At 45.7% G+C, this 14,196-nt stretch overlaps 1 protein-coding gene across 4 annotated transcripts in view; it reads left to right on the top strand.

Annotated features, from left to right (window-relative positions):
* GASK1A (golgi associated kinase 1A) overlaps positions 1 to 14,196 on the top strand; it is an 81,366-nt gene that overhangs the window by 58,430 nt on the left and 8,740 nt on the right. For all 4 annotated transcript variants that reach the window (XM_055321444.1, XM_055321445.1, XM_055321443.1 and 1 more), the window contains one exon: positions 2,666 to 3,961. In XM_055321444.1, coding sequence (XP_055177419.1) covers positions 2,711 to 3,961 — 1,251 coding nt within the window. In that variant the 5' untranslated portion in view covers positions 2,666 to 2,710. The remainder of the gene's footprint in view (positions 1 to 2,665; positions 3,962 to 14,196) is intronic.

A 14,196-nucleotide genomic window follows, 5' to 3' on the forward strand; every position in this document is an offset into this window, starting at 1 on the left:
AGCAAAATGAGCAAATAAAAATGGTTAGAAAGGATTAGAGAGAAGATGAAAGATATACACAGGGCAGATAAGACACCCAACACATGTAATTCAAGAGCCTAAAGAACAAATAAAACAGTGGAATGGAAAATATTTAATATTTAGTCTAAGAAAACTTTGGTGAAATAAAATATTTAAATAAGGTATTCTAACAAGGTATGCCCAGAAAAATTGACCCAGGAAAGTCAACACTGAGATATATTCTATAACATCATTGGACTTCAGAGAAAACAAGATTACCTCAAACCTGTCAAAATGGCTCATATCAAAGAGACTAGAGATAACAAGTGTTGGCAAGGATGTGGAGAAGAGGGAACCCTTATGCACTGTTTGTGGGGATGTAAATTGGTGGAGCCACTACAGAAAACAGAATAGAGGTCCCTTAAAAAACTAGAAGATAGAACTATCAAGTGATCCAGCAATCTCACTTGTGGGTATTTATTTGAAAGAAATGAAAAATCAGTGTCTCGAAGAAATGTCTGCACTTCTATGCTCATTGCAGCATTATTCAAAATAACCAGGATATTAAAACAATGTAAGTGTCCACTGATAGATGAATGGATAAATATATATATTTGTGTATATGTATCAGTGTATTTATATATGTATTTGTATACATATATATAAAATTTGTATACACATGTGTGTGTATATATATATATATATACATATATCAATAGCATGATAGATTCAGCCATAAAAAAAGAGAAGGAAATCCTGCCATCTGTGACAACATGGATGAACCATGAGGACATTATGCTAAGTGAAATAAAGCAAACAGAGAAATACTATCTGGTATTATATGGTAGCATTTGTATGTGGAATCTAAAAAAAAGAATGTCTAGCTCATAGAAACAGAGAGTAGAATGGTGGTTGCCAGGGCCTAGGAGGGGGCAGGGGGAATGGGGAGATGTTGGTCAAAGAATATATAGACTTTCAGTTATTAGGTGAATAAGTTCTGAGGATCTAATGTACAGCAGGTGACTGTAGTTAATAATACCATATTGTATACTTGAAATTTGCAGAGTAGATCTTAAGCATTCTCAACACATACATAAAGGTAACTACGTGAGGTGATAGGTGTGCTAAATAACTTGATTGTGGTGATCATTTCATAAGGTATACACATATCAAATCATCACATTGTATACTTCAAATGTATACAATTTAATCTGTCAATTATACTTCAATAAAGCTGGATAAAGAATGTAAAGAAAAAGAAAGAATTCTTACGGCAACTAGGCAGGGTAAAAAGTCCCATCTATTCAGTGGAGCAGGATCCACAAGTGAGTCAGAGAAAGAAGCCGTGCCAAAATATTTTCTTTCAGCCAAACTTCCCTTCAGGTATGAATGCTACGGAAAAATAGTTTTGAACATGCAGGAACTCAGAGAATTCTGTTCCCATGCGTACTTCTTGAGAAAATTATGCATTTTTGGCTTCAGTCAACCAAGAAATAATGAAAAACTAGGGCAAAAGGGACAGGAATATGCAAAGAATGTACTTCACTGAAGAACCAAGACCTAAACAAATGTGAGCATTGGACTAATGGGCTAGAATGTATAAAACTTTATATCCTAACAATATAAAAATGATAAAAATATACAAATTTGGAAGGGGAATCAGGGAAAAGGTGGGAGAAGGAAGAAACTTGCTACTCATTAGTAATAGTTGAGAAACAAAGAATATCTTTTCCAGATGAAACCCAAGTTTTCAGAGCCCACATTTACGAGGAAGATCTTCTCTAGGCTTTGTCTCCCTGCCCTGTGGCCCTGGGGGCCTTGACAGGAGTGGAGGGGTGGGGATGCTGGGGCTCCACGAAGTATGCTATTCAGCATACTGTTTCTGTCTGCCTATCCCTCTGCCCTACTTCAAGCAGGGTGTTCAAGATTGGGTCTCACAGCTGCATAAGCACCTTATAGTCAGGTGTAAAGAGGTGAGGCCTAAAAATCTGCTTTTCTGACAGACTCTCAGGTGATACTGATGCTACTGATCTAGGCACAACATGTTTAAAAGTCACTGCCCCAGAGCGTGCCCTTGCCAACACATGTGGAGCTGGTGCTACCACATCTGTGTGCTAAGAAAGGCCAGGGCATCCAGCTTCCACTTGAGCAAGTGGGGCAGACAAAAGTGCCCAGGCACAGACTTAGTCACATGGCCACACCTGGCTGCAAGAGGAACTGGGCAAGGTCATCTGTAGCTGAGAGCCTTGTGCCCTGGAAAATGGAAAAGCGTGCTTGTGGGAGACAATTAGAGATCCACAGAGAGGGCCCTAGAACTCACATGGGGATGAAAAGAGAATGGCCAGCATTCAGTGATGAGGGACAGATGTTAAAGGGATGCCTATGGTGTCTGGTGACAAGTGTCATAATGGCGGTTTATTCAAGGGGAAGAAACCCAGGCTGAACTGCAAGTATCAGCAAAGGCTCCCCTGGAAGGCAAAGCTCAGCTTTGAAGCAGGAGCATAGTTAGCTGTGGTTGCCCAGACTTGAAGGCAGCTAGGTGCATTCCACCATCTCTTCTCTCTGTATACACCCCAGATGTTCATTCACTGTCCCAGTTGTTTTGTGGATTGGGTCTGACATTTTTCCCAGGTCTCAAACTTTCTTTTTCTATCTTGTCCCCCAGGCGTCTTGGCTCTGGAGAAAACTACGTGGCAAGAAGCGGTTGGTGATGGCATTCTGCCTCTTGATGACTCTGTCTATGGTGACTGTCACCCGCTTCCCCCCGCAGCATCCAGCTACTGGCCCAGACTCTGGTCCCATGAAGCTCCAGGAGATCATGGAAGCCCCTGGCCCCCACAATCGGCAGGCTCTGAGCTCCAGCTGGAGGCAGCAAGCAAGAGACCTAGGGTTCTGGAAAGGCTGGGCCTTGCCCAGGAATTCCATCCCAATGTGTGCTGAGGAGCAAGGCCACAGAGGGACAGTGGACAGAAGCAGGAAGTCCCTAGGAGGGGACAGTAGGCATCCAGGGAGGGTCAGGAGGGACATTACTTTGGCCTCTCTAGGAGATTTGAGACTCAGTACTTCACGTCTTGTGCTCCTGAGGGAGGATGAGGTCAGGAGTCCAGGAACCAAAGACTTGGGTCCTCCCTGGCATGATGATCCTATCGGAGAGGCACAGAATGACACTGGCACCCTGGTTGGCCCCCTCACAGGACCTGACATGACAGCTTTACAGGCTTGGAGAGCTGCTGCTGGACTAACTCTCCGGCCCCGCCCAGTGGAAGGCAGGAATCTGCCAGGAGCTAGGAACAGAGCTGTGACTGGTAGGCCACAAGCAGGGCATCCCACCCCAACTGCAGAGGCTCATCGGTGGCCTGGCTCTGTTGGGGAGCTGCAAGGATCTGTCTGGTGTGATGCGGAGAGCCCTGGAATGTTGACCAGCTTGAGGACCAGTGGGCAGTTTCCCCCATGGTTCACAGAGCACGATGTGCAAATGTTCCAGCTATTGGCCAAGGGAGAGGTGGTGGGCAAAACCAGGATTCCTGGCCATGGGCAGGTGCTGCAGGTTGCCTTCTCCAGTGAGGGTGCTCTTCAGAACATGTCTTCTGGGCTCAGCCATCTCTGCTCCCAGGGGCTCTGTGGCCTGATCAAGAGGCCTGGGGACCTGCATGAGGTCCTGTCCTTCCATGTAGACCGTGTGCTGGGGCTGCGCCGGAGCCTGCCTGCTGTGGCCCGAAAGTTCCACAGTTCCCTGCTGCCCTACCGATACACAGATGGTAGCACAAGGCCTGTCATCTGGTGGGCGCCTGATGTGCAGCACCTGGGGGACCCAGAAGAGGACCAGAACTCTCTGTCCTTGGGCTGGCTGCAGTACCAGGCCTTGTTGGCACGTGGCTGCAGCTGGCCAAGCCAGGCCTCCTGCCTGGGCATCCACTACACTGAGTGGGCACGCCTGGCGCTCTTCGACTTCCTGCTGCAGGTAGGCGGAGCTGGACAAGGGGAAGGTGGAGAGCAGTGGAAGTATGGGGTTGGGGATGAACCTGGGACTGGGGAATTGCCCTCCTGAGGATAGTTGGTGACTCCCCCTCCAATCCTTGTCTTTTGACCACCAAATACCTGTTTTTGTTATTTTTCTGCCTCGTGTTTATCCATCCAGTGGTGTGCTAGAACCACCTCAGATGGACTTACAAGAGCTGATTGCCAAAATTTTCAGGAATATTGTGACCCAGTTGAAAAACACAGATATTATTAAAAGTGGAATAAAATCAGCTAATATTATAATATGTTATATTAGAAAAAAAGTAATAAATACTCAGAATTCATTAATTCCTAATGATTTCACTATTATCTGTGCTTTTTAGGTTACTTGCATTTACATAATAAATATTATATAATGATGAGCTATTGCACATCTCCTGTCAACTCCTTATTCAGTCATATTGGTAACTTGAAATTGGCCCAGGGTGGCAGTATTTACACCATGGGAGTCAGCAAATGCTGCAAATCAGGACTCCCCACTATTTCCAAGAGGTAGTTATTAAACATTTATCAGCACATCACTGTGGATAACATTTTATCCTTGAATCAACAAGGATTCAGGATGGGTACCTAATTTTAAAAAGAAAGCAAGTGTGGTAAGAAGGAAAGACTCAGGAAGATAAAGAGATGATTTTTGGACACTGGAAAATGAGAAGAATTCAGCCACAAAGCCAGCTGAGGTCCCTGATGTGCAAGAAGTTAACCCTGAAGTTTCTGGGGATCCCAGAAAAGGACTGGGCAGGCAGGGCACAGGGTTAACTGGGGGCTGCAAGCATTGGCTGTTGACTAACTAAACAGTGTGTTTGTTCTGGGACCTGTGCACTGGATGTCAGCCATGGAGGCATGTGTGCAAAGGTGTCCAGAAAGGCATAAAGACCAAAAAAAGGGGGAAACAAGCTCAAAATGGGTGGGTGTGTGTACTAAGTGCAGACTGAGCCAGCCCCCATTCCTGGGGGGATGCTTATTGAGGAAAGACACCAAGAGGAGCCCTTAGATTCACCAACTAGGGTGAGTGGATGAGCCACAAGACAGGATTCAGGCAGCCACAGACTGATATACTGTATTCGGTCCATACAGGGTTGGTTCACAATGTGTTTTTAGACGATTCTTAGACAACATGTAATAGTTTGGATATTTCCCATAAAAATCTAGCTTCCTTTGAAACATTGGATGGTTGAATAACATTGGGCATCCATTCCCATATGGCAGTCATCAGCCTAGGCTGAGTAGTCATGTCTGATTCAGAGGCTGCCATGCTCTCTTTTGGGGAATATCCTCTATCTCCTTATTTTCTAACATCCACCTGCTGCCCCATCCCCAGAACCATGAATGCTACCTGTCAGCAGGTGGATGTTTGTTTCCAGTTAGCGGGCTAGCCGGTCCCCTGAGGTACTTCCAGCTCCTCCAGTCTGTGTCCACAAAGGCAGTTTTCTGGAAAGAGGAGTGTAGAGCCTAGTGGTCAGCATGGGCTTTGGTATCTCCCAGACCTCTTCCTGCTGTATGACTCTGAGAAGATTCCTTTGCCTCTTGGAGATTCACTTTTCTTACATCTAAAATGGGACTGGATGTCCTGCCCTCACCCCCTTGGGTCTGACCATTATAATGTGTGGTAGCTTCTAATGGCCAGTGCATGCATCTGTGGGCTTTCTCTGAGTGACCTGTGACAGGCTGGGTGCTGGGGAACTAATGCTCTCCAGGTAGTGTGACCAACCACCCAGCTTGGGAAAAAGTTTCTCAGACTTACACTCCTGGGCAAACAGAGAAGGCTGGTTATCTACTTGCAGGAGCAGCCTCCGGTGACTGATGGGAGCCAGTATATAAAAGCCCTGGTTTCTGGCTAGATTAGTGCATGTCGTATGTGTCTTTCAGAGTCCCTTACTAAGAGTGAGCCCTGATTACTCGGAGGGTAGCACATGCACAATAATATGCAGGCACAGTCCCCAAAACTTTATAGGAATTAACTCATCCAATCCTCATGACAAACTTACAAGTGAGATACGGTATTTATCCCCATTTTAAAGTTGAGAAATTAAGATCCAGAGGGGTTAAATTACTTGCCCAAGGTCGTGGCTGCTGGAACTGAGATAAAGCCTTGGTCTGACTTCAGAGCTCACCTCTTAATCACAGAGTTACTATTCAGTTGGTCATGAATGAGTCAGGAAATGGGGACTCTTGTAGGGATGCCTTGAAGCCTTAGGAATGGATGCATTTCCTTGCAAAGTCCCAGTCTAGCTGATGTGCACACTGCAGTTTTCTGCTTCACACAGGGCCCCTCTGTCCATCCCCCAGAGTTGCTGTGTGGGACTCTTCCTCAGTTACCAAGCTCTTGTGGGGACAGAAGCCTCAGCAGCCAAGGCACACGCAGGTTGGGTGTGTGGTCAGACACTACTTGGCTGGCCTTGTGCCACCTCTTTCTTGTTTGCTGAACACCAGTGAAGTCAAACACCCCTGTCTGGCTGATGCTGCCTTCCTAGAAGCCACTAGTAAGTCACAGTGAGGCGAGGTTTCAGGATGTGGGTTTCCCAGCCAGGAACCCAAGGTGTCTTCTGACTAGGACTGAGTACAAACTCAGTTTGTATACAGCTCACTCTGTGCTATGCTTGCTCATTTGCTTTGTGTTATCCAATATGAACCTTTGCTCTATTGTGTTTGTGTATCACAAATACCATTTCCCCAACACAAAATACACAAGCACTACACACATACACCTTCTTTGTACTCCCCGCAAATCTTATCCTATGCTTTGCAAATCCCATCTAACACCTTGTTAGTGAGCTGAAATGCTAACAAACCTCTCTGAAGCTCAGTAGCTTAAAATACCAGTTCTTTATTTCTCGCTCCAGGGTCTGTGGATCAGTTGGACTCAACCGAGCTTAGCTCCACGCTGTGATTTGGGTTCAGGTCTGCCTTTGGTTTTTCATTCTGGAGCCCAGGGTGAAGGGGCAGGAGTATCCAGGACAAACTCTTCTCACAGGAAATGGAAGAAGCCCAAGAGCTCAACCAAACTGCTAAAGCACATTTAAGGCCTCTACCAATGTCACTGCTAGTATTCATTGGCCAAAGCAAGTGCCAGGAAGGGGAAGTACAGTTTGCTCAGATTGGAAGGGGGAGAGGAGCAAATATTTGTGGGGCAATAACGAAATCAGTTACATACACCCAAACACACACATTGCACACTTATACATGAGCCTTATGTGCCCACGTATGTCACAGCCACCCACACATGCATATCATTAACCTGAACCATACACCCACATATACTCCGTATGATGCCCAAACACTGTTGTGGGCAAGGGGAGCTCAGTCCTCCTGAGACCTTTGAGGGAGTGTGTAGGACATACACCAGAGTTATCTCACCTGAGGGCGAAAGCTGGGTTATTTACCCGCTAGCTCCCAACTGTCAGTGGTTGAGACTGCTCATGAGGGCGTTGGCCTCCTGGCACTGGTAGCCTGGCCCATGTGCTTGCCAGCCAAACCAGATCCTTCAGCCAGAAAGGGGCTAAGGCAGAGAGCTGCAGCACTTGTAGAAAGCCATTGGTATGTACAGGAACAGTGAGTGCCAGGGGAATAGGGGTGGGGTACTAACAGCATCTGCAACTCATAATGAATAAGTCAAGAACAATTTTTGGCAGGACAATATGACCAGGATGGTGCTCTCAGTTAATAAACTGGTTTCTCTACGAAAGATAAAGTACTAATTGTGAGTAGGTATCTCCACACCCCCCCAATCCAGGCTGTATCATAGGAAGAAGTAGGACCAAGAGAGAGTCCACTACTTCTTGATAGATCAGTGAGAAGCTGGTACTACTCAGAGGGACAAAATGGGTGGGAGAGTGTGTATGTGTGTTTGTTGGATAGGGCTCATGAAACAGCTTAATGTCACAAGCCACCTATAACCAGAGTTGCATTCACTCTGGTAAAAGGTAGAAAGTCCCTCTCCTCTTGACAGTGATGATGACACAGCCAAGGCATGGGCAAGAAGAGCTAATGACCATCACATTCACTGTAAGTCAAATCCAACCTGAGAGGAGTTGGGTCTTTGACCCAGAGGTCAGAGTGAGAGCAGGAAGTGCTGGGGGGGGGGGTTAGGCACATTTCTGTTTTTTCTCTTTTAAAGGGGCCTCTTTCTTCACATGGTGCTTCCTCTTAGAGGGCGTGTGATTGGCTATGTGGTGGGTGAGATGTGGAGAATTCAGACAGACTGGGAGTTCGTGATGTTGGCTCATAAAAGTCTTTCTGTAACTTCTGCTTATGAAGGGCCTTCACATCCCCAAGAGTTGAGATCCAGGAAGCTTTACCTGCCACCATCCTGGCCCAGGTCATCATCTTTTCTTACCCGGACTATCCTGACAGCCCCTTGATTTGTCTCCCTGCCTCCACTTATGTCCCCTCCAATCCAGTCTCCTTACAGAAGACATCCCCCAGGCAGACCCTCAGTCCAGGATTCTGGTGAGGTCTTTTATCTGGGAGATGATCTCAGGAAATACCTGAAGGAACATGGGAAGTGAAATGGAAGGACAGGCAGCCAGTAAAGGGCATGCTATCAAGCAGGTCACCATGCAGGTGACTCAGGCTTAGTTCCACAAGAAAATTTCTGAGAAACAGTATAAAATACATGCTCTTAGTGCACCAAGAGGTGAGGGACTCAAGGTATTTATAGCCAAATATCCCACCAATCTTTGGTTGAGGGCTGGAGTTATGGATTCCCTGGAGGAGAAAGCCCCCAGACAAAGCAATATAGCAGCTGGAAGTTGGAAGGTGAGCTATGAAGTTCAGAACTGTTCAGACACAGATAGCACACTTCTCCTATCATGAATCAGATCATGTCACGCTTCCCCCCATTAAAATAAGGTAAAATAAGATAAAGCCTTCTCAATGCCCTCAATATCAAGTTCTTCAGGGACCTTCAAGGATCTGTTCCTAGCTCCATCTCTTGGCATCTCTTAGCCTTGGCCAGTTTCTAAACACACCCAGCTTCTTCTGGTACAGGGTCTCTTGCTTGGACTTACTTCTGACTCCTTCTCCCCAGGCTTCAGCCCTCCTGACCACCCCTCATTATTTTTCTCTTTCTCTTTCATGGCATCCTGTCAGTCCCTTCCTGATTCCCAGCACAGTACATAAATATTTTATTTATTCATGTATTTATCATATGCCTCGGTCTTGTTCATCACCACATCCTCAGCACCTAGACAGAGCCAAGCTCTTAGTCTGATCCTAGAGAAGTACTTGTTGAATGAATGAATGAATGAGTGATGAATGAACTTCTAGTGTCTCTGTATGATTTCCTATCTAGGTGTTGCTGTGTTTTGCTTCCTCAAACACCACTTCTTCCTATAGACTGAAAAGAATCCCAAGGCCTTCTATATTTCTTATAGGATCCAGAATAGAATCATAGAGGTAGGGCAGCCCTGGTGGCTCAACTGTTTAGCGCCACCTTCAGCCCAGGGCCTGATCCTGGAGACCCAGGATGGAGTTCCACATCAGGCTCCCTGCATGGAGCCTGTTTGTGTCTCTGCCTCTCTCTCTCTCTCTCTCTCTCTCTCTCTGTGTGTGTGTGTGTGTGTGTGTCTCATGAATAAATAAATAAAATCCTAAAGAAAAAGAATCATAGAGGTAGAAAACAACATTTGTATGCTCTTGCCTTCTGGCTGTTAATTAACTTAAGCTTCCAGGACGGATGACAAGGTCTAGTGCTTCCTGATGTCCTCAACATATTCTTAGCTTCATTCTACATATGGGAAAACTGAATTTTAGAAGAGCTAAGGAACTTGCCCACAGTCACAGCCTTGTTTCATCCAGTGCAGTCTGGCCACAGAGTGCATGCTCTTGCCCTCTTTGCTGTACCTAACTGGCTCCAGAAAAAAAAATTTATTAAGTCTCTTCTGGGTGGGACTGACCCATTTCCTTTCCAAGGAAATGTTTCAGTTATTTGTGATCCTGTGTGCATCCCTTATTTTGAGTTCAAATCTATGGTTTCAATTCATGTATATCGCCTCTAGTTTAGCCTCCTTGGGATATCAGGTGTTCAATCAATTAGAAAGGATCTCAGAGGGGATCCTTGGGTGGCTCAGTGGTTTGGTGCCTGCCTTTGGTCCAGGGCACAATCCTGGAGTCCTGAGATCGAGTCCCGCATCAGGCTCCTGGCATGGAGCCTGCTTCTCCCTCCTCCAGTGTCTCTGCCTCTCTCTCTCTCTCTCTGTCTCTATCATGAATAAATAAATAAATCTTAAAAAAAAAAGAAAGGATCTCAGATCTGCCATCAATGCTGACCTTTCAGGCTTCCTATTACAGACATGACATGTCATAATAGCCACCATTTATGAAGTGCCTACACCTATCTGGCAATGTCTGACTGAGACCACACATATGGACTCATGTAAGTCCTATGACAGGCCTAAGTGATGGGAGCTGTATGTCCCCCATCCCCAGTTCACAGATAGTGCAGCCAACTCTGGAGATTTGAAATACCTGCCTGGGCAAGGGTGTTTAAAGGGTGATAGTGAGTACCTTTACATATATTTAAAAGCAGGGCCTCCATCAGGGTGAGGTATGAGGGGCAGAATTCTAAGATGACCCCCACAGTTCCCATCCCACTGGCATTAACCCCTGCTCTTGAGAATGGGTGAGACCTGCAAATATGATCGACTAGCATTCCAGTAATTAATTAAGTTACCAATCATTTAACTTTGAGTTGATCAAATGAAAGATTATCCTGGACGGGTCTGACCTAATCAGGGAAGTCTTTCAAAGGAGAGGAAGCATCTGAAGAATTTCCCGCTGGCTTCAGAAAGCAAACAGCCATGGTCTGAATTGCCTGATGAAGCGGGGGGGGGGGGGGGGGGGGGGGCTCTAGGAAGACTCTGAGATCCCTGGGATCTAGTCCTACAACCACAGGAATACTTTCTGCCAACAACCTTAAGGAGCTTAGGGGATGACCCTGAGCTACAATGAGACACGGCCCCTGGCTAAAATCTGGAATTCAGCCTGGTGAGACCCTGAGCAGAGAACCCAGCAAAAATGTGATGGACTCCTGATCTCCACAGAAACTATGACATAATAAATAGGTTCTTTGAAGCCACTAAGGCCCTGGTCATTTGCAGTGCTGCAATAGAAAATGAATTTATGAGCCTAATGTGCAAACATTTTAAGGAGGTGTACTGCCTTGTACTACACGACTTGGACAGTGAGTCCCTCCCTTGGTTTCTTCAGCCCCAGCCTAGCTCTGTTCAGATATTTTTAACTTGTTTTTTTTTTAAATTGTCTATTCATTGCCTTTGCCCCATTTCCTTCTCGATTGTTGGTTTTTTTCATAATGATCTTAAGAGCTTTTTATAGATGACAGCAATTAGTCTTTTGTTTTACTGTATTATAGTATTTCAGGTTCAGTTGTCATTAAACTTTGTTTATGGTCCTTTTGCTATGCAGAAATTTTTAAAATGTTATGTTGTTAAAATTATCAAGCTTTTCTTTCATGATTTCTAGGTTAGTATACATTTTAAAAGGTCATCCTTACTTTAGGACTGTTTTTGAAAGTTTCCCATGTGTTTTCATCTGTCTTTGATCCATCTGGAAGTTATTTTGGAGTAAGGGATAAGATGCAAAAAAACAACGATTTTTTTTTCAGATGGCAACCAAAATGTCTCAGCACATTTGTTGAATAATCAACCTTTTCCTCCATCTGAAATGTTGCCTTTACTATATAGCCAATTTCCATATGTATGTAGGTGTATTCCTGGGCTCTTTTCTGTTCCAGTAAAGGTTCTGTCTATTTATATGCCAGAATCAGTTTTAATTGCTGTGCTTTCTATTTTATGTTGATAACCAGTAGGGCTTGGTCTTTCTCGTTGCTCCTTCTTAGAATTTTCCTGATATTCTTGCATACTATTCCCATAAAAAATTTAGAGTCAGCTTGTCACTTCTACTTCTCAAGTCCTCTTGGTTTATTGGGACCCAATTAAATTTGTGTGGACCATAGAGAAAATTTACATCCTAAAATATAAAGTCATTCTAGACAAGAATTGGATATTGTCAGTTCATCACCCACTCTGAACCTTCCCAGGTATAATCTGACACAGGCTGCTCTATGCAGAGGGCAGTGAGAGACCAAAGAAAGAAGCAGTCACTCCTGCGTGGTAGGTGGTAGGCTTAATAAACAAACAGAACTTACATTCAAGACTTGCCTTGGGTGGCAGCAAGACAATACATCTTGGTAGCCACCCAACAAATCTTAGAAGTTTATAAAGTGGCCTTAGGGTTCAGTCATGTATACCATGCAGGTGTTCTCCCCATCACATCACCATCTCAGAGCCATGTCCCTGGAGCAGCCTCTGGGAGCAGGAAAGACAAGCCAAACCCATATTCCAAGGACGGGGGTGGGGGGGTGAGAGCCCCCCCACCCCAAGTGTCCTGGGTCCTGCTCTCAAGTCAATCGTCAGTCATGTCCTTACAATGACCTTTCCCAGCACATATGTCTCTCCATTTATTCATCTTCTCAGAAACATCTTGATGTCTTCTTCACTGTCATGTGGGGTTAGTCCTGGGCAGTTCATCTTCCTGTGGCCATTGAAAATGGGATCTTTTCTTCCATTATATGCTCTGGCCTGTTGCCCCCAGTCTATGTGGAAGGTATTATTTCTGTGTATTAATGTGGTTGCTGGCCACACACTAACTCTGCATTGCTTCTAACACTTGCTCAGTTTATCCTCTGGGTTTTCCAGGTATACCAGCGTATCATCTGTAATGAATGCCCTTGGTCTTCTCGTTGCCTCTTAATTCATTACATTTGCTGGTGGCTCCAAGGCAATGGTAAATGTTAATGGACTGATGGACATGAGTTGTTGCTCCAGATTTGGGACAGTTCCTGCTGTTTCACCATGAAACAGCATACTGGTTTTTGATTGAAGATATGTTGAGGAACTATTCATTATTCCTGCTTTATTAAGAATTTCTTTGGTCAGGATTGGATGCAAAATTTTATCAAATGCCTTTCAAGTATCTGTGGAAGAGGTCACAGGATTTCCCCTCTAATGTATTGTGTTGGGGACTTTTGTGGAAGGTGTTCTAACGGTGACTCACCCTAGCTTTCTCAGTTGGAAACTTTTCTGCTGTGGTGGATTTATCTTTTGACGACTGTGGTTTCTGTGTTAATGTTACAATTAGGGCTGTCTTTTTAGATAAGATCTAGTTCTTTTCAGTGCATCTCCTCAAAGCCCGTTAGCCACTCTATTCTCACTTCCTAATCTGGTGTCACAACTTCTGGCTGCAGGCTTGGGGCAGATGCAGCGTCCAGATGTTCCTCCTGGAAGATTGCCCTTTTTCAGGACACATGGGGAGCACTCTGAAATGAGTCTTCAGAGGAAAGTGGGAGCAGTGCCCATTTTCTTAACCCACTCCTCTCCCACTCTGACCTCCCCAAAGAAGCCTCAAGAATTCTCTCATCACTAGCTGGTTAGGGTGGGACCAGACATTGCCCTCTGTGCAGGGAGATGCTGCCACCCTGTGGCAATCTGATCCCCAGGCAGCGAGTCTGCCCAGGTGAGAGCTACCCTTTCCACCGAGAAGGACCCAGGCCTGTGACTGCTCCTAGCTTGGGAGAAGGAAGGTCCCTGAATGGGCGGGATGGGCCACCAGGGAAAGCAAGTGGCCCTCTGGAACCCAGCAGACCCAGATAAGGCACTGGCTGTGGAACCTGTCTTGGCCCAGCGGCCTGATGTGATCAGTTAGAGGACTCTGGCCACCCGTCCTGCCCTGTGCTGGCTCCTCCCACACCTCCCCTCTCCCACAGCTGGACCTGCTGTCCCTTCTTGGCAGACTACTGTGTCTTGCCCCATCCAGCTGTCCTCTTTGGGGGGCCACAGAGCCAGGCCTCCCCCTGAAAACTTCTGGGGTTGGCATCTTGGGCAGGGAGATAGGGTGTGGTGGGCAGGCGTTAAGTGATCATAGTCCCTGTGTGGTCAGCCAGCCACGCACTGCAGTCACTAATTTGTTCACTCACAAAAACAAAACAAAACAAAACAAAACAAAAAAACCCTCAACTAAGTCTCTGGTTGTGCTAAACAAGTGCTGGGTGCTGGGGATCAGACTAAACCGTGGCTTCATCTTTGCCATCAAGGAACGTGGAAGCTTTGGTGCCACAAAACATGTGCTGGCCACATAGCCCCACTTACTGGTCAGAGC

This window comes from Nyctereutes procyonoides, unplaced genomic scaffold (genome assembly GCF_905146905.1).
Source record: "Nyctereutes procyonoides isolate TBG_1078 unplaced genomic scaffold, NYPRO_anot_genome, whole genome shotgun sequence".
Taxonomy (NCBI): Eukaryota; Metazoa; Chordata; class Mammalia; order Carnivora; family Canidae; genus Nyctereutes; species Nyctereutes procyonoides.